This window comes from Toxotes jaculatrix, chromosome 14 (assembly GCF_017976425.1).
Source record: "Toxotes jaculatrix isolate fToxJac2 chromosome 14, fToxJac2.pri, whole genome shotgun sequence".
Lineage (NCBI taxonomy): Eukaryota > Metazoa > Chordata > Actinopteri > Toxotidae > Toxotes > Toxotes jaculatrix.
In genome coordinates, this window is record NC_054407.1 from 25,765,874 (window position 1) to 25,788,445 (window position 22,572).

The following is a 22,572-nucleotide window of genomic DNA, read 5'->3' on the forward strand; positions in this document are numbered from 1 at the left end:
CCAATCAAATGGCAGCTTCAGGTGAATAAAACAGCAGAAAAACTGTTTGTTATAAAAAACAAACAAACAAAACCAAAAGTTTTATTCACATATTTTGGTGTTTGACCTTCAAAAAACAGAAGAACACCTGAACGCACCGTCTGAAGCATCATCCACGAATGATGAATCAGCTGAAGGCTCCACGCGCCAACGCTCACACAGCGCTCAGACAACGTCCCGACAACGTCCCCACAACCCGACTTCAACAGGAAAACACGAAGCCACGGGGACACACTGAAGTCGGTCTGAGTTTGGTTTGTGATGGTGTGTTGCGTTCAGGAACATCAGTCAGAGGACAAACATCCAGATGTTTCTTCTGTCGGGCTGCAAAAAAATAAACCTGAGCATCTGGAACTGAACAGATAAAGTAACACCTGGACCACAGCTGGATTCAAGTTTCAGCTCAAATCTTTCCAACTCACTTTTATCATTTAATAAAACCCAGAGTGTCCCTGAACGCACCAACGAGCCTTCAATCAGTCTCAGCTGCTCTCAGAGACGGACCCAGAGACCCTGTCCAACACCAGACCTGAGGATCAGGTGCTTAACCCGGACCCAGCTTCAGTCCCCATGATGTCACCTGATGTGTTGCTGCTCCATAAACAGTTAAATCAACACAAAGTTAAAAACACAAAACCTGACGTGCTGAGGAGCCGTCCTGGTCTGTGCTGCTGGTCTGGACTGAGAGTGGACTGAGACCCGATGTGTCTCTGTCCTGCTGCTCTGTCACATCCAAAATCCAACCATTTTCAATTCAACAAGAAAAACAGTAAATCAAGTGAAATAAACTGAAAAATGTCCATTTCACTGATGGAACCATCCATTCAGCTCTGAGGTGAGTGGGAGATGAACGGGCGGCTGCCGGGAAGGATCCAGATCAATGTGGAATTTGTTGATCTGGAAAATGATCAACACGAGTGGAAAATATTTGTGATTTGTAGCTGAAACCTGAAAAACAGCGACATGGTCCTTTAAATCCAGGACAAACAAACTGAAGAAGAAGAAAAGTTTCTCTGGAGACAAACATCAATAAAAAACTCTGACAGGTTAAAAAGAGGCCTCTACACTACACTGGATATCTGGGTATCTGCGTTCTACGCTGACAGGTCGCTGCTCTCGAAGCGTTCCTGGTCGTACACCTCTGCCACCACCTTCCGTCCTCCGAACCAGCGGTGGTTGAGCGCCTGGATGGCTCGATTCATCTCGGCCGCCTCCGAAAACTCTACAAAGATTTTAACGATGACGTCGGCGTCGTCCTCCTCGCCCTGCCGCTCCTGGTAGATGATGACACGCTTCACCTGGCCAAACTTCCCGCACTCCTCGGTGACCTCGCCCTCCAGGTCGTCGTCGATGTCGTCAGGACCGACCATATTCCTCAGGACCATCACAGTGGACTGACGGGGAGAGTCAGCGTTAGAACATTCACTCACGTTTACCACAAAACAAAATGACAAAACAGCAGGTCCTGCCCTACAAACGCGACTGTCCCCGCCCACCTGCGCGATGAAGCTACGCCACTGGCTGCTGCTGAACTGGCACGTTTCAATGACATCATCAGGGGGACGCAGACGTGAACGAGCCTCGTCTGTAACTGATGCGTGCGGTGATTCTGTCAGACGACGTCGTGGTTATAAAATCAGAGGCTGCAGGTGAACAGGTGGCAGTCTCAGTGGGCGGAGTTTCAGTTCATTTGCTGCTGAGACCAGCTGAGATCAGCCGAGACCAGCCGAAACCAGCTGAGACCAGCTGAGACCAGCTAAAATCAGTTGAGACCAGCTGAGACCAGCTAAAATCAGTTGAGACCAGCTGAGACCAGCTAAAACCAGCTGAGATCAGCTGAGATCAGCTGAGACCAGCGGAGACCTGGTTTGGACCTGGTCTTGTTCACATCATAAAACGTTAAACCTGCTTCACAGGGCTAGTCATCTGTTTACTTCTTTTTCCGTCTTACTTAGTTCTGTAATATTTACATTCACGTTAGCGATGAACCGGAGGACGCTGCTGCAAAGACACAATTCGCTCCCGTCACCATGTCAACACCAACCGTCCACGGTGGAGGAAGCTCTGAGCAGGGCCTTCCCTCACCCTCAGTGTTAGTGCCCTGCTCGTGGGCAGGACCTGAGCCCGTACCTCCTGCTTGCGGAGCAGCTTCCTCATCACCATGTGCCTGGCGCTGCTGCCGCTGATGCTCATGTGCTCCTGCTCGCTGAGTGGCTCCATGGCCCCGTCCTGCTGCGCCTCCTGCTGACGCTCCTCCTCCTCCTCTTTCCTCTTCACTTCAGTGCCAAAAGAGGCCACAGGTGTTGGGAGTGTGGTCAGCACCGGGTTCACCAGACCCACCTGAGGCAGGCCGGGTCGAGCTGGGGTCACCCCTGAAACAGACAGGAAGCAGGAGGGACAGGACAGTGAGACGGGTGGCGGCGGTCCGGCCGCAGGAGCCGCCCCAGGCTACTGGAGAAGAAGAACCTCCTCCTTGGCGGCAGCTTCTCCGCAGGACTGGGACCGACCCTTGGCCTCTTCTACCAACCAGAATATATGCTGGGTGCACTGGTTTACCGTGCCTGTACCGCCCTACTCAGGAGACGGGTGGAGTTAAAACTGACTCTGTGTGTCTGTTTTCCCTCAGCAGGTATGAGGCACGTCACCACCTGACAGGTGGCTGTAAGCGAGTGCACCCACTGACTCCACCTGTTCGCTGAACTGAGCAGACACGATCAAACAGGAAGCTGCCCCCCCTACCCCCACCCCCCCCACAAATCACACAGGATCTGAGACTCACTGGCCAATAGGAATGAGGGGCTATGTTTAAAGGGAGGGGCTAGAAACAGTCCTCTTCACTTGGTTGGTCAGTGTGCAGCAAAGGGGAGGGGTTAAGAGGTCACTGTAGGTGCAAATGTTGGGAGTGGGGGTGGGGTGGGGGTGGGGTGGGGAGAAAAAACAGAGAGAGAGAAAAAAAGACAATGAAAGAGAAAATCTATTAGTGAAGAAGCTTCTGACGAAGCAACACAAACAACATCTGGGACAAACTACTTCCTGTCTGGAGTCTGACTGACGAAGGCGCCCTCTGCTGGACTCCCAGCTCGTCACCTGGAGGAACTATTCTCTCACTGACTGATCTTTGTCTCGTTCTAATAAAGATTTCTGTGTTTTATCTTCTGTTTTCATCCTGTTGTTTTATCAGTTATTATGTTTGATTTAAAAAGGAAACTTCACTGAATGAATCACAGACGAGCAAAGAACAAAACAACAAACGGAAAGAAAAACAACACGTGGATGAACATCTGTCCTGAGCTGTGGAAACGTGTGAAGCACATCTGTATGAACGGTTCACAGCAGCTGCAGCTGCATGAGGAAACGCTAACAGCACAATGAAAACGGAATCTAACCCTAACCCCCTAACCACTGAAGTCGAGTTCGACTCGTGACAGGACGTCCAGAGAACACTGTCTTCTGTGTGTGGACACAGGGCAGGTAACAGTGTACAGGTGAGTAAGCCGCTGTGGGCGGGGCTTACAGGATAAACCAGGGATGCTTTGATGTTGTGATAAATATGATCAGATTCAGGCTGTGATTGGCTGCACACTGACAGGAGAGCTTTCGTGTGATTGGGCAGCATCCTTGTTGACGTGGGGGTGGGGTTTATATGTGTGCGAGTGTTGTAGGTGTTCCCACCTGTAATGACACCTGGAGCCTGGGCGGCCATGACAGCCTGAGGAAGTCCTCCCAGCTGCTGAGAGAGGAGCGCCGGTCCGGCCAGAGCTCCAAGCACCGACGCTCCCACTGCCTCCTGAACGCACCACAGAACAACACATGAACAACACTCAGGGTTTCCTTCTGTAGCACATGAAGTGCTACAGAGAACGCACCAGCTGATGTGTGATGTGGAGCCTCTGACAGTTTCTCTGTTTGTACTCACTGATTGGGAGGCGGAGATTCAGGACTTACCTGAGCAGTGATTTTGGCGGTGGCGGCAGCAGCAGCCACAGCGGCGGCGGCGGGGAGTCCTCCCGGGGTTGTTGGCGTGAGGAGGGGCATGGGCGGAGTCACGGCCTTTCCCACCCGCAGGTACTGACCCCCCAGGTCAAACAGGTTCATGGAGGCCACGGCGTCCTGAGCAGACTGAGCCTTCTCGTACTCTGAGACCAGAACAACAAAACCGTCAGACCACCATCAGGAAGAGAACAAGTCTACAGCCTCACCAGCGCCCCCTGGGCCCTGCAACCAGCTTCATCTGGGACTTTACTAGAAGACTTCAAATTTACAGCCAAGAGACGCCGGCTGTCTGCGGAGACGCCCGACTGAGACGGACACTGTGCTGCGTCCACATCAACGCTGCCTTTCTAAGCTCCATGTCACGGGAAGACCAAAGACCGTCCCATAGGTCCTTCAGACAGTCTGTCTGCTGCTCGGAGGACAGCAGAGACACTGGGACAGAAGCTGGTTGTATGGAGAAGCAGCGACTGACAGAAAAGTCCATATTTAATTATGCAGATATGAAGATTGTTCTGTTTGATATTGGAGTATCTGTATATTTTAAGGGGGTATTGTAATATTTTTATTCTCATTATACTTTTTATTTTTCCTGTTCTCGTCCTCTCTCTGTGCAGTTTCTGTTCGTAACAAAAGAATTTCCCGACGACATTAACTAATAAAGTTTTTCTGATTCTGAAGTTCGTGTTCCAGCTGCTGTGAAGATCAGCTGTAAACTGACCTAAACTAAAGGTTCACTTACTCACTTGTTCTTCTGGAGCTTTCACTCATACCTAACAGCTTCTCATCCATGTTGAGTTTGCACTCGTTCTGTTCGTTCTGTGCACTGTTTCTGTTTTTTTTCTTTTTCTTTCCACGTTATCTTTTTAGTTTTACCTTCGTACGAGTTCTTTTCTTCTAATCTTTCCTGAACAATCTTTTCACAGACGATCACCTTCGCACTCGTCGGGTTACTGTCACATGACATCAACATGTCTGGGTAACCGCCCCGACGTCAGCCCTGTGGTGACACTCGTCGCTCACCGATGAAGCCGTAGCCTTTGTGTCGGCCGGTGGTCGGCTCTCGGGCCAACATGCAGGACTTGATCTTTCCGAAGGCCTCAAAGACGCTCTTGATGTCGTCATCAGAGAGGTCGGGGTGGACCGACGCTACATAGATCCTGTTAAAGGCACGAGCTTCCTCTGCCAGCTGGTCGATGATTGGCTGAGCCTGACCGATGTTACTGGGCCGCCCGACCTGCAAGAAGAAATTGAGGGAAAATGTAAACCGGCCCCCGCCGTCTGTACTGGTCGGCGATGCTTTACACTGGACCCAGCAGCCGTCAGTCTGGACTCACCTTGATGTTTCTGCCTCCTAAGACGACAGAGTTCATCTGTTCCAGAGCGAGCTGAGCCGCCTCTGGCATCTCGTACTCTACGAAGGCAAAACCCTGCAGAGACACACACATTGAAGATTTAATGAGGAAGATCAGCAGCAGGTCCAACAGAGACCTGTCTGTTCTGTCCCTGTTACTCTGGATCAGTGTCCTGTCCTGGTCCACTGCTGATGCAAGAATGAAAAGATGAACAGGAAAACTAAAAAAGCTGGACACACGAGCCAGACATGAACCTGGACTCAGCCTGACAAAGACCTGTCTCATTGCGGTGTCTGAGCGTGCTGCTGCGTGACCTTGTGTTTCATGGTGACAGAGTCCCAGGACATGTCGATGCTTTTGATTGGTCCAAAAGGAGCGAAGGCCTGTCTGATGGTGTCCTCCCCCAGCTCGTAGTAGATGGAGCCGACGTAAACTCGACACATGATGGCCAGAGCTCTCTGACGCTGAGCCGCTACCTGAACAAAGACGGGCCACAAACACCAGAGCTCTGATCACAGAGGAAAGATCGACGAGCCGCCATCTTAAAGGGCCACGCCACCATTTTACAGATCAGGTTCCTGATCCAGGTGACGAAGCAGCTCAGAGAACAAACAGGTGAAAGTTCAAGAGTGAAGATTTTACTTACTGACTGCAGAGGAGACAGAGCATCTCCTAAACCCATGGTCAGAGACGCCATCTGAGACAGAGACAGACAGAGACAGAGACAGAGAGTGGAGCTCAGACCTGAACTGAATTTAAAGGAAACACTGAGTGAAGACGAGCAGAGGAAGATGAGCAGAGGAAGACGAGCTGATTCAGACGGCGGAGACGTGGACATGACAAGGTTCTGTTTGATGAATCACTTTTGAAGTGGACACGTGTCAAACGTCCTCTGGTTCCAGCTCATTAAAGGTCTCAGAGATCTGAAGATGTCAGCTCTGCTGGACATCAAACACCTGAGCAGCAGGTGGTGTTACCTGAGCAGCAGGTAGTGTTGTTACCTGAGCAGCAGGTAGTGTTGTTACCTGAGCAGCAGGTGGTGGTGTTACCTGAGCAGCAGGTAGTGTTGTTACCTGAGCAGCAGGTGGTGGTGTTACCTGAGCAGCAGGTGGTGTTACCTGAGCAGCAGGTGGTGTTACCTGAGCAGCAGGTAGTGTTGTTACCTGAGCAGCAGGTGGTGGTGTTACCTGAGCAGCAGGTGGTGTTACCTGAGCAGCAGGTGGTGGTGTTACCTGAGCAGCAGGTGGTGTTACCTGAGCAGCAGGTGGTGTTACCTGAGCAGCAGGTAGTGTTGTTACCTGAGCAGCAGGTAGTGTTGTTACCTGAGCAGCAGGTGGTGGTGTTACCTGAGCAGCAGGTAGTGTTGTTACCTGAGCAGCAGGTGGTGGTGTTACCTGAGCAGCAGGTGGTGTTACCTGAGCAGCAGGTGGTGTTGTTACCTGAGCAGCAGGTGGTGGTGTTACCTGAGCAGCAGGTGGTGTTACCTGAGCAGCAGGTGGTGGTGTTACCTGAGCAGCAGGTGGTGTTACCTGAGCAGCAGGTGGTGTTACCTGAGCAGCAGGTAGTGTTGTTACCTGAGCAGCAGGTAGTGTTGTTACCTGAGCAGCAGGTGGTGGTGTTACCTGAGCAGCAGGTAGTGTTGTTACCTGAGCGGCAGGTAGTGTTGTTACCTGAGCAGCAGGTGGTGGTGTTACCTGAGCAGCAGGTAGTGTTGTTACCTGAGCAGCAGGTGGTGTTACCTGAGCAGCAGGTAGTGTTGTTACCTGAGCAGCAGGTAGTGTTGTTACCTGAGCAGCAGGTGGTGGTGTTACCTGAGCAGCAGGTAGTGTTGTTACCTGAGCGGCAGGTAGTGTTGTTACCTGAGCAGCAGGTGGTGGTGTTACCTGAGCAGCAGGTGGTGTTACCTGAGCAGCAGGTGGTGTTACCTGAGCAGCAGGTAGTGTTGTTACCTGAGCAGCAGGTGGTGGTGTTACCTGAGCAGCAGGTGGTGTTACCTGAGCAGCAGGTGGTGGTGTTACCTGAGCAGCAGGTGGTGTTACCTGAGCAGCAGGTGGTGTTACCTGAGCAGCAGGTAGTGTTGTTACCTGAGCAGCAGGTAGTGTTGTTACCTGAGCAGCAGGTGGTGGTGTTACCTGAGCAGCAGGTAGTGTTGTTACCTGAGCGGCAGGTAGTGTTGTTACCTGAGCAGCAGGTGGTGGTGTTACCTGAGCAGCAGGTAGTGTTGTTACCTGAGCAGCAGGTGGTGTTACCTGAGCAGCAGGTAGTGTTGTTACCTGAGCAGCAGGTAGTGTTGTTACCTGAGCAGCAGGTGGTGGTGTTACCTGAGCAGCAGGTAGTGTTGTTACCTGAGCGGCAGGTAGTGTTGTTACCTGAGCGGCAGGTGGTGGTGTTACCTGAGCAGCAGGTAGTGTTGTTACCTGAGCAGCAGGTGGTGTTACCTGAGCAGCAGGTGGTGGTGTTACCTGAGCAGCAGGTGGTTTTGTTACCTGAGCAGCAGGTGGTGCTGTTACCTGAGCAGCAGGTGGTGTTACCTGAGCAGCAGGTAGTGTTGTTACCTGAGCAGCAGGTGGTGTTACCTGAGCAGCAGGTGGTGGTGTTACCTGAGCAGCAGGTGGTGCTGTTACCTGAGCAGCAGGTGGTGTTACCTGAGCAGCAGGTAGTGTTGTTACCTGAGCAGCAGGTGGTGCTGTTACCTGGAGGCTGGTGAGCTGCTGCTGCTGAGCCAGAGTCTGTTTGACCAGAACACTTTTAATGCTCTGCTCCATGGCGTACTTCTTCGCCTGCAGACAGGAAACAGCCAATCACAGCTCAGATTACACACGCACACAGGTACACACACTACACACACTGTCCTGTCCTAACTACAAAACTTAAAAAAAAATCATGTGTGGACAGATTTTGTTTTGAAACCATCGTTGTGAGGACGTTTTAGCTGGTCCACACACCTTAATGTGCTTTTTTAAGGGTTAGGTTAAGGTTAGGGACTGCATTATGTCAATGAGTGTGTGTATGAGTGTGTTACCTTCTGAAGCGCCTCCTGCTGGTTGGGGGTGAGCGGCGGCAGGCCCAGCTTGGTGGTGGTGCTCTGTCCATTCTCCATGATGAGAGCCGGCCCTCCCTGTTAACACCATCAACAGGTGAACAAAACAAACAAACCCTCTGGCTTCTCAGCAGGCAGAAGCACCTGCAGTCCGGTGACATGTTTGACTTTTCACAGTAAAAGAAGTTTCCTTCTCTGCTGATTCTTCTCTCAGATGATCGATCGACATGATCACAAACTTGAAGCTTTTTTAAAATAAACTGAAAAAGCAGCTGATCGACAGAAGGAAGAAGCTCATTCACCAAACTGAAGCCACAAGCAGCAGCAAGCTTCAGCCAGTTTCATTTGGTTTAAAGAACAACACACACCTGTCACACACCTGTCTCACACCTGTCTCATCATCACAAAAAAAAGCTTTAAAGCTCAAACAGTTAGCAGAAGTAACTGGTGTGACTGGAGTTACAGACTGGGACGAAGGCTAATGAAATGGAAGCTGCTGTTATGATGCTGTTTGTTTTCCCTGTAACAGCTGATCCAGGTCGTGTGCTCTGTTCAACTGTTAAGTGTATTGGTGTGTTATGTTAGGACACAATGTCCTCACTGAGTTTAATCAGGACAACTGGACTTATGGCCAAAGTCCTGCTGTCGATAGAGTCTGAATATAAAAAGTCAGTCAGATTACAACTGAACAGAAAGTCCACCATGGTGACCTTTGACCTTTATTGTCCAAGAGACTTTTTGTAGAAGGCACTGAGACGTAATGTCTCCGAATTTACCCTGACCCCTAAAACCTGGATCTGTGAAGTAACTGCAGCTGTAAAATAAGTGTTACTGCAGTATCAGTACTCTGCTCCCTCTGAGTGTTACTGCAGCATCAGTACTCTGCTCCCTCTGAGTGTTACTGCAGTATCAGTACTCTGCTCCCTCTGTTACTGCAGTATCAGTACTCTGCTCCCTCTGAGTGTTACTGCAGCATCAGTACTCTGCTCCCTCTGAGTGTTACTGCAGCATCAGTACTCTGCTCCCTCTGAGTGTTACTGCAGTATCAGTACTCTGCTCCCTCTGTTACTGCAGTATCAGTACTCTGCTCCCTCTGAGTGTTACTGCAGCATCAGTACTCTGCTCCCTCTGAGTGTTACTGCAGCATCAGTACTCTGCTCCCTCTGAGTGTTACTGCAGTATCAGTACTCTGCTCCCTCTGAGTGTTACTGCAGCATCAGTACTCTGCTCCCTCTGTTACTGCAGCATCAGTACTCTGCTCCCTCTGAGTGTTACTGCAGTATCAGTACTCTGCTCCCTCTGAGTGTTACTGCAGTATCAGTACTCTGCTCCCTCTGAGTGTTACTGCAGTATCAGTACTCTGCTCCCTCTGTTACTGCAGCATCAGTACTCTGCTCCCTCTGAGTGTTACTGCAGCATCAGTACTCTGCTCCCTCTGAGTGTTACTGCAGCATCAGTACTCTGCTCCCTCTGTTACTGCAGCATCAGTACTCTGCTCCCTCTGAGTGTTACTGCAGTATCAGTACTCTGCTCCCTCTGAGTGTTACTGCAGCATCAGTACTCTGCTCCCTCTGAGTGTTACTGCAGCATCAGTACTCTGCTCCCTCTGAGTGTTACTGCAGTATCAGTACTCTGCTCCCTCTGAGTGTTACTGCAGCATCAGTACTCTGCTCCCTCTGAGTGTTACTGCAGCATCAGTACTCTGCTCCCTCTGAGTGTTACTGCAGTATCAGTACTCTGCTCCCTCTGAGTGTTACTGCAGTATCAGTACTCTGCTCCCTCTGAGTGTTACTGCAGCATCAGTACTCTGCTCCCTCTGAGTGTTACTGCAGTATCAGTACTCTGCTCCCTCTGAGTGTTAGCATCAGTACAAGAAAAGGAAATACTCCAGTAAAGTAAAAGTACTTCAGATTCCGTACAGCAGATGAACACGTGCTTTCATCGCCGGCTGTGTGACGTCACATCTGATTGGTGTTGTCATTAAACAATAACGTCAGTTTACGTATCGATCTCCATGATCATTACGTTATCCGCCAAACAGTCTCGCAGACCGGCACCTGTCCAGGTATTCAACCCGCAGCCGGACAGTCAGTTAGCATCAGCTAACAGAGCAGTCCCTGCTGTTAGTCTAGCTTAGCTCCTTCACCTCTGCTGCGTTTATCGATCCGTTACAGCGGACAGCTTTAGACCTGATCAGTTAATTGCCCTGACTGATTCCACGCGGCGTGTTTGTGTTTTAACGTTAAAAACGGTTTAATTCCGTTTGTCAGTGCGGCTGCTTCGGTTAGCATTAGCTTAGCATGCGTCCCTCAGCGCAGACTAACGGGTAAGACGTTTGTTTTCATACCGCAGAAACTGCCGCCGCCATACAGCCCAGCAGCTGCTCCCCGAGCTCCTTCTTCTCTTAGCTTCGATCCAAATCAATTATCAATTCTTATTGATATGTAGCTCTGTTTGAGCAGCGGAAACACTGCGGCCACCCGCCACCTCACTTCCTCTGAGAGCGGGTTTCAAAGTAAAAGCCCCATGATTCTTCTCTCGGAGGTTTCGGTTTCAGACCGATACACTGACAGTGAAACACAGAGGTGACACAACATACTAACAACACACAGGGCAGGAAATGTTACCAAGGGTTCTGTCTTGTGTTATATGTCTGTATAACACTAATTCTTATTCTTATTATCAGCAGTCCTTATCAGTATTGTATTCATAAAACTAAATGACCATGTGAAATATATCCTGACGGCAGACCCCTCACACGCTGGACACACTGGTTAAACTCGTCTCCCCCGGCAGGCGTCTCAGAACACTGTCCGCCGGAACCAGCTCATACAGGACAGTCTCTGTCCTCAGGCTGCTGCTCTGATGAATGTGTGAACTCTTTTTCCTCACGGCCTCATTTCAGCATCTTTTGTTTGCACTACAACCTGCACATACTTCTCTCAACAGTCTGAATATATATGTATATAGTAAATAGTTTTTTTATTTTACACAATCCACATTCAGACTGACCCATTGCTCATTGCACTATTGGTATTTGTAGATGAAAAAAAGTTGTTGTTCTGTTGGTTGTTGTTGTTCTGTACTGCCTGAGAGCAAAGAAGAAACCGGAGTCAAATTCCTCATTCGTTTGCACAAACTTGGCCGATAAAACTGATTCTGATTCTGAGTTTCACTGATTGGTTTTCTGTTCGTTCTTGGTCCTTTTTTCAGTCTCTGATGTTTTGAGGAAATTAAAATCAGTAAATGTTAAATTAACGATGAATAAAGAATCAACTGATCTGACGGAAATCATCACATGGAGCAGCTGTTTCTGTCTGTGACCAGTTCATCGTTATTACACAGTTCAAATAAAGCTTTCACTGAGGAAAGACAGTGCGTGTTAAACTTTTAATGATTGATAGATTATTGATTATTGAAGTTGCTGACTGACATTTTCTGACTTTATTAAAACGTCTGAATCATGACACACACATTTACACATATTATAATTATTATAATTATTTCACATCATTTTACAGTCAGCTGCATGTTTGCAGGAGCTGCACACACTATTCAGCACGGTAACAATAACTGATCAATAACTAATCAATATGTGATCAGCACAGAACTGAAGTCTGATGATGATGAACGATGTTCTCTCTGAGGGAACCACAGAGTCAGCAGATCTTCCAGAACATTCATATCATTCAGCTCATTTCGATAATCAAAGAGAACCTGATCAGTGTTCTCAGGATCAATCGCTGCTGATAAATAAGTGAAGCTGATAAACAGTCAGATGTTTAAATAAGTTGTTCATCGCTTTTTAAAACAGGAGAACCTCACAGCTGCAGTGTTCTTCCACCAGCAGGTGGTTCTACTAAGACCTCACGGTTCTATGAACAGGTTGACACTCAGGAACTTCAGGGCTGAGAACGGTTGACTTTTTGTTCTGTTGAAGGATCAACTGTAACGTTCTGCTGAGAACCAAAGAACAAAGTCGGACAGTTCAGGCAGAGAAAGGAACCAGCTGCTGTAGAGTCCAGATCAAGAACTTACAAAATGGGTTCTACATATACAGAAATACTCTTGAATGTTCTACTAGTCATAGTTAAACAAAAAGTTTCAAATGTATTTTTGATGTAGAACCCTGCAATCAAGCAAGGCTTCAAGAGCTGAGAAAGGTTCTATAGTTCTATGCAGAGAACAGTTCTTTGTAGGGAAATGTTCCAGAACTTACTTTCTACTTTGCTTTCTAGACACTTGTGTGTAGTGTGAAGGACCTAGAACCCTGCTTTGGAGCAAAGGTTACCAATTATATCAACAGGCCCTTGTGTTGGTTCTAAACTAGAACCAAATCAAATAAAGAAAATATTTGTTGCTATAGACTGCAGAACATTAAAAGCATGTACATGTGTTGTGTCTTATCTGAAAGGTTTTAAGGTTCTACATTAGAACACTTTCAAAGTTCATGGTGCATAATTGTTCTCGAGCTCAGCGACAAATTCAGAAAGGTTTTAGAACCGGATTCTAGAAATGTGTACATTCTGTGACCGAACCCTCGGCTGGAGTTCATGTTTCAACACTGTGTTATTTTGTGTAGATTTGATTTTTCTAGAACCTTGCAATGGGACAAGGCTTCTCCGACAAAGAAGATTCTAGCGTTCTATGCAAAGAATAGTACTTTGCAGAACAATATTCTATAACCCCAAAACAGAGCTAGTTATTAGATCTGCTGTTAAAGATGTAATCTGTAAGACTACATTTGGAGAACATTTTAGAACTATGTGCTGTAACTAAGCAAGAGCAAGATCTCAAAACAAAGAACACTTCAAGAACCGCTGTTGGTTCTGTGCAGAGTTCCCTGCACAGAAAAAAGTCAGTGGCCAAGTGCTGGGAGAGAGAGATGGATTCCAGAACTCAGTGACAAGTTAGAAGCACATGTATGAATCTGAGTGCTCCTCAACCCGTTGTTGGTGTAACTGCTCTTGGCCTCAACACAGAGAAGATTCTACAGCTAATAATACAGTTGTAGAACGTTCCTGTGGAGTCTCCTGCATGCAAATTTAGCGCAGTGGTTCAATAAGGCGAAGGTTCTAGAACAATGCGAAGACGATCTGGTGGTATAACAAGGTAAGTGTAGAACTCTAGAGAGACAGTTCTTGGAGTGTGAGCTGGTTGTCAAAGTCACTGAGCGGGTTCTACAGCACAGATGAGATTGTAGATTGAGTCATACTTTTCTACTTTCTAGTACAAACCAGCCACAAAGAGAAGGTTCTCTTTACGTTCTTCATGTTTCTTCTGGAAGTCAGTGAGAGAGGTCTAGACCTCACAGAACCCAGATATCCAACAGAACACTCAGGAACTTTATAGGGTGAAGGTTTGGTGTTTGGTGCAGGACTCCAGAGAAAAGGTTCTACGAGCATTCGTAGAGCTCTTGGTGTTTATTCTGGAAGTCGGTGAGGAGGGGAGGTTCTAGACCTCATACACAAGTGCGATGGGTCAGTGTTTGTGGCGATGGTGGTAGAACCCAGACATCCATCAGAAGGTTCTAGAAGGGCATTCCTCCAGAGATCTGATGGGCCACCTGCTCGTCCTGGCTCTCCTCCTTGTCCTTCCTCTCTTGGTTCCAGTCTTTCAGACCCTCTGGCAGGGTCGTGTCCTCCTCCTCACCTCCTGTTCCCTCCACAAACTCTTCATAAGTTGACTTTTCTGCGAATGGGCGTTTTCCCAGCAACTCCACCATGTCACTCTTATCCAGAACCTCCTTCTCCAGCAGCCGCAGAGCCACCTGGAGAACACCACAGCAACATAAAGAACAGGGTCACAACTCTGGAACTCGTGTAGAAAAAAAAGAGGGAAGAACAGGGGTTATACTGTCAGAGGCTCGAGTTTATGAGGAAGAGATTTGTTCTTATCAGAGCAAACTGTAGAACAGTAGTTCTCTGTGTGTTTACTGTAAATGCCTAAAATGCATAGGGTTAGGGTTAGGCCCGCATCCAAGGAAGTGTTCTAGGTCTGAGCTGGATTCTGAGTGAAGCTTTACATCAAGGCACAGGTAGAGTTCCCAGAACAGATGTGTTCTAGAACTCACTGACAGAGTTGTATAAGTAAGAACTGGTTCTACTTTAAGAAAAAAAACATTTTAAAGAAAAACAACTGATTGAGAATACCCTGTGTTCTCTGAGAGACCTGGAACCTTGCACTGGAGCAAAGGTTCTAACATCGGACGTGTCGTAGAGCTCTCAGTGCAGGAAGGTTCTTTGTTGTGGTTCTGGTTGATGAAAAAATATTTGTTGTTCCTGGCATAGGTTTTACAACACGTGTGCATTTGAGCGTGACCTGACTGACCTCTGACCCTACTCCATAGAAATAAAGCCCTGCTTGTCCAGGAGACGCTTCTAGAAGATCATTCCTTCAGAATTCTCCAGGTAATGTAAAACCTTTGTGTCTATTCAGAACCTGATTTATATGAAGTTCCTAAACCACCTCGTCTCCACCTGTAAGGTCTAGAAAGGACGTGCAGAGGTTATCCAAGGTGATGTAGAACAAACCACTGTAGATCACTGGTACCTTCTCCACCTCGGCCTTCTTGTCGTTCAGCAGTTGGCGGGTTCTCTGGTACGCTTCACTGATAAGGGTTCTGACCTCGGTGTCGATGAGACGAGCAGTAGCTTCGCTGTACGGTTTCTCCAGAACCATCTCACCCTGCCGGGGGAGGTCGAAGGAAACCTGGCCCACCTTCGCATTCATCCCGAACTGAACGATCTGCAGCAGAACACAGAGACGAGGAGATCAGACCGATGGGAACCTGAACAGGGAACACGAAACACTGCTGACTGCCGCAACACGGACTCCTGCATTCATCACCTTCATGTTAGTCTGATGATTATTTCACTTACCACCGGTGGTATCAATGAAAACTAGCGATGATTAAGCTGAGAATTATTTACCAAGTGCATGAAAATAAAATTAAACCCAGCCAGAGTCAGCAGCAGGAAACTGATGGATGAACTGATGGATGAACTGATGGATGAACTGATGGATGAACTGATGGATCCATGTCAGAGCTTTGGAACAATGGTCCTGCAGATTCAGGACGTGGTTCAATCCCCAGCTTCTCCTTAGGCAAGATATTGAACCCTTAATTGCCCCTGATGTAACACTGGTGGGTGAACGTGTGTGTCTGTGTTAGTGAAGCACTGTGTGAATGTGTGAATGTGAACGCTCCGTATAACTACAGAACACTGACCATTCAGTCTCTGAACCTTCTGTTTTTCCACTGTGAGTTAGTGAGTTGATTCAGATCAACATGTGTTTTAGGTCTGTGGCATCAGGACTGACTGAGTCAGATCTCTGACACCTCAGACCTGCGTGACCTCTGACCTGTGTGACCTCTGACCTGTGGGACCTCTGACCTGTGGGACCTCTGACCTGTGGGACCTCTGACCTGTGCATAGGCGCTCTGGGTGACTTTTCGGAGGTCATCCTGAGCTCCAGTGGTGATCCGTCCAAAGAAGATCTCCTCGGAGACTCGTCCTCCCAGAGTCATACACATCCGGTCCAACAGCTGCTCTTTGGTGTACAGGTACTGCTCTTTGGGCAGGTACTGAGCGTAACCCAGACCCTTCCCTCTGGGGATGATGGACACCTGCACAGGTAACAAGAACACGTCTGTCACACACACCTCACTGAAATGAGTGATTATCAGTGGAAGTGTTGGCCTGGTCAGAGAACACGTGGGTGTTTATGTTGAAGAGAACATACGATCACGCAGTGAACGTTAAAAACCGCGCTGCGTCCTAAAACATCGCCACGATGATCTGAGAGAAGAGTTACACTCTGTAAAACGCTGAATCATTAATGATCCAAAGAGAATCAGCTGATTCTGCTCAGAGCTCACACAGACACGAGCTGTCAATCAAAACACACAGGAAATGATTCTGATGTTTAGTTTTTCAGCCCTGAGCAGTGACTGCAGGTTTTCCTCTCAGGCTGAATACAGTCCCATCTGCCTGCAGCGAGCAGAGGGTGAGAGGCGTCGGTCTGCTGGACCAGTACCTGGTACCTGGTACCTGGTACCCTGCAGCCGGGACGTCTCCTGGTGTGAGCTCATGGTAATAACTGAGGGTGACGCACTTTCATCGACTGGACTCGTTTTAACAGATATCAGTCAAACAGTAAGTGTGACCTTTAGCAGAGGGTCAGCATGCTCAAGGAACCATCCGGCGACAGCGTGACCGGCTTCATGATACGCCACCGTCTTCTTCTCCTCTGGCTGCAGGACCTGAGTCTTCTTCTCCAGACCTCAACAGGAAAAGCAAGAGTCGTTTAAACATTGTGTTTTCAAGGCTCAGCAGATTAAATCTCAGTTCTCAAAGCACGCTGGTCTCAGGCTGGTCTTAGGCTGGTCTCAGCCTGGTCTCAGCCTGTTCTCAGGCTGGTCTCAGCCTGGTCTCAGCCTGGTCTCAGGCTGGTCTCAGGCTGGTCTCAGCCTGGTCTCACCTCCGATGACCCTCTCGATGGCCTGTTCAAAATGTTTCTGGTTGATGGCGTCTGAAAGGTGGCGAGCGGCGATCAGAGCCGCCTCATTACAAACGTTAGCGATGTCGGCGCCTGAGAAACAAAAAGCAGGAAGAATAAACCCAGAGAGCTGATAACTCTTCAACGGAGGAGAAATCAAATCAAATCAAACGTGTTTACCTGAGAATCCAGGTGTGAGGGCGGCCATCTTCTTGGCCAGGGAGTCTTTGTCCATGTTGGCCTCCAGCTTGAGAGGACGCAGGTGAACTTTAAAGATGGAGGCTCGACCTTTAATATCTGGAGGACCTGAGACAGAACACAGACAGGTATATTTGAATTCAGCATCTATCAATTTATCTGTCCTTTAAATATGGAGAGAACAAAGTCACCGTCACAGTATCTAAAAAACAGGATAATCAGAAGCCTTTAGTTATTAACCCGTTACCATGACAACCTACTGATTTCTGAAACAATCTGATACTTAATCCCTGATCTAGAAAAATGTCAGTTTTTCTGAGATAACGAGATAAAAACTCATGAGATTAAAGAAATAACCGGAGGTGTCGGGTTTCAGTCGGGGTTTGTGGCTCAGGCCGTAGCACAGGTTAGTGGTTGGACCTGGTCTGCAACAAGCACAGCAGACCAGGTCCAACCAGACCAGGTCCAACCAGATCTGGTCTGCTGGGATACTGACCCGATGTGGCCACTGGTGTGTGTGTGCGTGTGTGTGCGTGCGTGCAAAGTCCAACCTCCTCCTGCTGTGGAATCAAACCCTCGTTAATCTCGTCCTGTGAAAGTTGTAAAAACATGAAGAGCAGTCTCTCACCGATGTAGATCTGCCTGTCGAAGCGTCCTGGTCTCATCAGAGCCGGGTCCAGGATGTCTGGTCTGTTGGTTCCTGCCAGAACCACAACATTGGTCGCAGTGTTGAAGCCTAAAGAAACACAGAGGAGTGAGAACTTCCTGTCACAGAGGATCCCTGACTCTGTCCTCAGGACAAAGGACTGTGACGTGCTGAGCTCTGAAGGTTTGATGGTAACGATGGTGCCTGTGATTAATTAACTGTTTCCTGCGTCTCACCACCCACCGTCCATCTCCACCAGCAGCTGGTTCAGAGTGTTCTCCTGCTCGCTCTGTCCTCCAAAGTTTCCTCGTCCTCGTTTTCGTCCCACGGCATCAATCTCGTCGATGAAGAGGATGCAGGGAGCGTTCTTCCTCGCCATCACGAACAGATCTCTCACCTGTACAGGAAGTGACATCAGGAGGGCTCTGAAGTGTGAGACTCTGTGTTCAGTCTCACACATTTACCACACAATCTGAGCAGATGAGTCCTGAACCACGTCTCCTGTCTCTCAGACCCTCAGTCTGTCCAGTCAGAGTTTCAGACTTCAGTCTCTGAGCTTGTCGTCTGTCCCCGCTGTGAGACACTTTTGTCTCTACTTCAGTTAAAGAGCAGGACTCATGTTTATCAGTCCAATGAATTTTTAATGTTAAAAATCATTTTTAATTCTTTGATCTGTCCTCCTGTCCCACACTCAGTGTTCTCTTAAAGTGGAAACAAACGCAGTGAGGTGAAATAACTGTGACATAATAATAAATAATACACTGACTGGGTGTTTAAGGGTAAGGAAAAAAGTAAGGGAGTGTTCCTCACTCTGGCCGGGCCGACGCCCACAAACATCTCCAGGAACTCCGAGCCGTTGACGGTGATGAACGGCACGTTGGCCTCGCCGGCGGTCGCTTTGGCCAGGAGAGTTTTTCCTGTTCCTGGAGGACCCGTCAAGATGGCTCCCTACAAACATGATGAACAATCGTTTTAGACAAAGGGCGGCTCGTCTGGACTCAGGCAGCTCGGGACAACAGCGCCCCCTGTGGAACTGACAATTAGGCACAGTTTGCAAACGTCTGGAACACTGTGCTGCTATTCATTTTTCCTGCCATTCATGAAACCTTCCCTTACTTTGGGGATCTTGGTCTTGCCCCCACCTGTGGGATCTTGCCCCCACCTGTAGGACCCACCCTCACCTTGGGGATCTTGGCGCCCAGGTCCTGGTACTGTTTGGGGTTCTTCAGGAAGTTGACGAACTCCATAATCTCCAGCTTCGCCTCCTCACAGCCCGCCACGTCTTTGAACTTCACATCAATCTCATCTTTGAGGATCTTTGCTGTCGTCTCGCTGACGCTGAAGAGTCCGCCCATCCCCCGGCCGGGACGCCCCGCCCCCGCCGGACCCCGCCGCAGCATGAACAGCAGGAAGCCAATGATGAGCACCGTGGGGAGCATGCTCAGTAGAAAAGTGCTGGAAAAAAAGGACAAACTTTAGAATGACGTAGGTACAGAGCAGTAAGGTGTAACGACGACAGATCGGCCCTCACCCGTCGCTCTCGGTGGAATAAACCACCGGCAGCCTGTTCTCTCCCTCAATGCCGAGCTCGTACTGAGCCGTCTCCAGATTCCTCTCAAACGTGTCCACACTGCCGATGTTGAACCAGATGTACTGCTGAAGAGACGAAGAGACAGACTGAATGTCCTGCTGGTAGCGGGCCTTCCTTACAGACGGTCCAGAATGCGGCAGGTCACGCTAACGTCTCACACTGGGAGACAGAGCCTCGTTTTCACAACACCCATTCGTTTTAAATCAATTATTTACTTTAACAAAAACATCAAGTCCAATAAAGTAAAACAGTAAATACTGCAGCATCATGTTTACCTCATTCCAATCATCAGAGCAGTCAGTCAAACGGATAAAAACGATGTGACTCACCCCGTCCACTGGCGTCTTCCCAGGAGAGAAAACCACTTTGACGTAACGCTTGTTGACGACTTCTAGCCGATCCACCTGATGGATGAACCAGTGCCAGATTTTGACTGAGTCAGTAATAACACAGTGAGACGGCTTAAAGTTCAGTGAGTTTCAACATTTCAACCAACGACATGAGACTGCTGAGCGGACACAGTGACGACAGATCACACGTGTTCTCCTCACCACTCCTTTGGACAGGTAGCTGTTTACAAAGTCTTTCCAGGTGACCTCTTGTCCTCCGTCTCTGAAGAAGAAATAATACGTGACGGTGGTCCAGAACGCTGCTCCGCTCAGGAAGTACATCCGAAACTCTTTATCGTCCCAGGGAATGTCACCCTGAAAAGAACAGAACCTAAAATCACATCGACACCACAAGAAAACACACACCTGTCTGACCAGGTGAGCACAGGTAACAGAACAGCAGCTGGACTCTGTTCCACCTCCCATACTGACCTTCTGCAGACGGCTGTACCAGTGTGACTCCTCCTTACGACCTCCTCTTTTTCCACCTCCTCCCCCTCCTCCCCCACTTCCCCCACTTCCTCCACCTCCTCCGCCTCCTCCGCCTCCTCCGCCTCCTCCACCTCCTGACCTCCCAGAAGCTCTCTGAGCGTTGGCAGGTTTGGCTTCTGAGAACCGAACGAACAGCAGAACAGCAAAAGAAAAAGTCACTGACAGTAAAGGCTGGTGGATCCACGAGTTCAAACATGACTCACACAAAGTTTCTGACAGAGCTGATGAGACGATAGAGGACAGGTCGTGACGGACAGATGTTTACCTTTGGCTGCAGCTTCAGCCTCGGAGCTCTTTGCAGGTTTCTGAGCATCTGGAAAATATTTCTCAAAACCTGAAGAAAGTAAAACATCACTGTACTGAACACACACACTGGTGCCGCTGGACATGTGAGGACCCTCACTGAGATCGTGTGTACCCTGAAACTAAATGTTTAACCCCAACACTTTCCTGAAACTGAACCTAAACCGGGTCTAACCCCAAAACCAGGTCTGAGGGACCAGCCTAATGGACTGGAAAAGATGTCCTCACTGTAAAGTCCTCGTGCCCAAGGTCTGAAGCTCGAACTGGTCCCCACAAAGACACACAGAGAGCACACACACTCATCTGAGTACCTTTTGGTGGTCTGGAGCTCAGCGTCCCGCACACTCCCAGCAGCTCCCTTAGCAGGCTCTGTCCACTCCTTACCTGCCCGGCAGAGGTCGAACACATCGCCTGAAATAACACATCCAACATGGCCGACGTCAGGTAACAGTAACACAAGGTAGACCTGGGTTACATTTAGCTCATATCAAAGCATGCAGGTCGTAAACACTGCAGGAGCAGCTGCCATGGAGGAACCTGACAAACGACGGAGAACGTTACACCATTAGTGTGAAACTGACTCCACATCCAGTTATTAATCCACAGCTACTGGAACTCAGTGAGGACAGAGGACACAGACACTGACCCAGGATCAGTCCAGGAGTCAGCTGATACAGCCACACGGAGGCCAACTGAATCTGAATCTGCCTGAAGCCTGCGATGAACGGTCCTTCAGACCGGGACCCACGCCACGTCAACGTACAACTTCTTCCACCTGTTGCTGGAGGAGCTGGTGGATGAGCTGGTGGTGGAGCTGGTGGTGGAGCTGGTGGTGGAGGTTAGCAGGGTCTCACTAATCTGACAAGTTTAACCAAGTGAGTCACTTCATTTATTCTGTTCTATTCAAACCACACCTCCCGGCCCCTGGCGGACCGGATACCTGAGGTGTGCCGGTGCTCCGCCGCCGTTCGTCCCCAGCTCTGACTGTATCACGGCACTTTTACTTCTCCCCCCGCTGCATATTGACAGAGGTCACTGGTCGTTACATGAGACAGTGATAACAACAGCCCCGCATCGACACACAGGTAAACCCGCCCCACCTTACACAGGTAAGCCCTATCTGTGAGTTACACCGGGGCAGCCGGACCCTGCGGGTTGGTGCTGGCCTGTCAGCCGCTTAGCGGGGTCACCGTCCGGCTGGTTTTAGCCACTGTCCCGGTTAGCACAGTTAGCACATTAGCATGTTTTCCACCTACCAGCCTTGCCGGAGCGTTGGAGGGCAGCAGCAGCCGGAACACGTTCCTGCAGCCCGCGGACAGCCGCAGGTAACGGTGGGCCATCCTCACCCCGGTATCACACCGACACTGACCGGCAGAAAAACAACAACAACGGCCTTTAAACACAACTCAAGTTCAGGAGGTCTGTTCCGTAATCACGCCGCTCCGCCATCTTTTCCGTCGCCTGCTTCTTCACGGAGGTTCGGATGTTTGTGGAGGGGACACCGCCCCCTGCCGCCCCCCGCCCGGAGACGGACCACATCAGTCCGGTCACAAGGTTAGAAAACACCGAAGTTTCTGTTCTGTTGTTTGAATAAAGTCTCTCCTGCATCAGTGTTTCAGTCTGGTGTGTTGCCAATAACATGCGTGTGTGTTTCTGTTAAATGTGAACCACTGATATGTTCAGCGGGTTTCACACTGAGTCAGCTCTGCACTCACAAATGTTAGTATGACATTAATAACATTTCTCAGTTTCTACTGAGTTATCAGCAAAGGTTTGTCAGTCATCTGCAATTAATTGATTTTAATAAATGAGTGACGGTTCTGCAGTAAGCCATCAGGTCTGCCCGTGTAAATGTCAGTAAGGAGTTTGTAAACGGGTTTTGGTCCAGATGTCCTGCAGCTGTTTTCCAGCCGATCAGAGGAGGAGGGTTTTCCACAACCTGGCAACTCAGGACTTCTTCTTATTGATGTCGTATAACTGATCTGTAAAGTATCATTAAATAATGTATTATGTATTTCCGGAGTCAT

General features: G+C 49.0%; 2 protein-coding genes across 4 annotated transcripts; both read right to left on the reverse strand.

Moving 5' to 3' along the window:
- Positions 1-49: 49 nt before the first annotated feature.
- Positions 50-10,905, reverse strand: puf60a (poly-U binding splicing factor a). Of its 2 annotated transcripts, XM_041054696.1 has the most exons (11): positions 10,772-10,905; positions 8,407-8,502; positions 8,078-8,164; positions 6,031-6,081; positions 5,699-5,860; positions 5,367-5,459; positions 5,053-5,266; positions 3,985-4,175; positions 3,712-3,826; positions 2,170-2,411; positions 50-1,433 (listed from the first exon to the last, which is right to left on the reverse strand). In XM_041054696.1, the coding sequence occupies exons 1-11, from the start codon at positions 10,790-10,792 to the stop codon at positions 1,134-1,136; spliced, it is 1,572 nt and encodes a 523-aa protein (XP_040910630.1). In that variant the 5' UTR covers positions 10,793-10,905; the 3' UTR covers positions 50-1,133. The 2 variants fall into 2 exon arrangements, with proteins under 2 accessions (XP_040910630.1, XP_040910631.1); XM_041054697.1 differs by lacking the exons at positions 5,699-5,860; positions 6,031-6,081.
- A 934-nt stretch (positions 10,906-11,839) lies between these two features.
- Positions 11,840-22,018, reverse strand: afg3l2 (AFG3-like AAA ATPase 2). Of its 2 annotated transcripts, none has more exons than XM_041054689.1 (17): positions 21,802-22,018; positions 20,857-20,956; positions 20,508-20,576; positions 20,183-20,358; positions 19,913-20,065; positions 19,691-19,765; positions 19,302-19,423; positions 18,952-19,225; positions 18,581-18,718; positions 18,014-18,167; positions 17,753-17,860; positions 17,107-17,232; positions 16,909-17,019; positions 16,595-16,710; positions 15,854-16,054; positions 14,977-15,171; positions 11,840-14,194 (listed from the first exon to the last, which is right to left on the reverse strand). In XM_041054689.1, exons 1-17 carry the CDS (start codon positions 21,883-21,885, stop codon positions 13,955-13,957), a joined length of 2,442 nt encoding a protein of 813 aa, XP_040910623.1. In that variant the 5' UTR covers positions 21,886-22,018; the 3' UTR covers positions 11,840-13,954. The 2 variants fall into 2 exon arrangements, with proteins under 2 accessions (XP_040910623.1, XP_040910622.1); XM_041054688.1 differs by having other exon boundaries at positions 19,302-19,426.
- Positions 22,019-22,572: the final 554 nt, after the last annotated feature.

Excerpts from the sequence above, each read along its gene's own strand:
- puf60a (XM_041054696.1), bottom strand. The coding sequence starts at position 10,792 with ATGGCGGCGGCAGTTTCTGCG. Across the intron at positions 8,503-10,771 it reads TGGCGGCGGCAGTTTCTGCG|GGAGGGCCGGCTCTCATCAT; the intron begins GTATGAAAACAA and ends TGGTGTTAACAG. Across the intron at positions 8,165-8,406 it reads AGCAGGAGGCGCTTCAGAAG|GCGAAGAAGTACGCCATGGA; the intron begins GTAACACACTCA and ends TCCTGTCTGCAG.
- afg3l2 (XM_041054688.1), bottom strand. The coding sequence starts at position 21,885 with ATGGCCCACCGTTACCTGCGGCTGTCCGCGGGCTGCAGGAACGTGTTC. Across the intron at positions 20,066-20,182 it reads GGTACAGCCGTCTGCAGAAG|GGTGACATTCCCTGGGACGA; the intron begins GTCAGTATGGGA and ends TGTTCTTTTCAG. Across the intron at positions 17,020-17,106 it reads CCTCACACCTGGATTCTCAG|GCGCCGACATCGCTAACGTT; the intron begins GTAAACACGTTT and ends TTTGTTTCTCAG.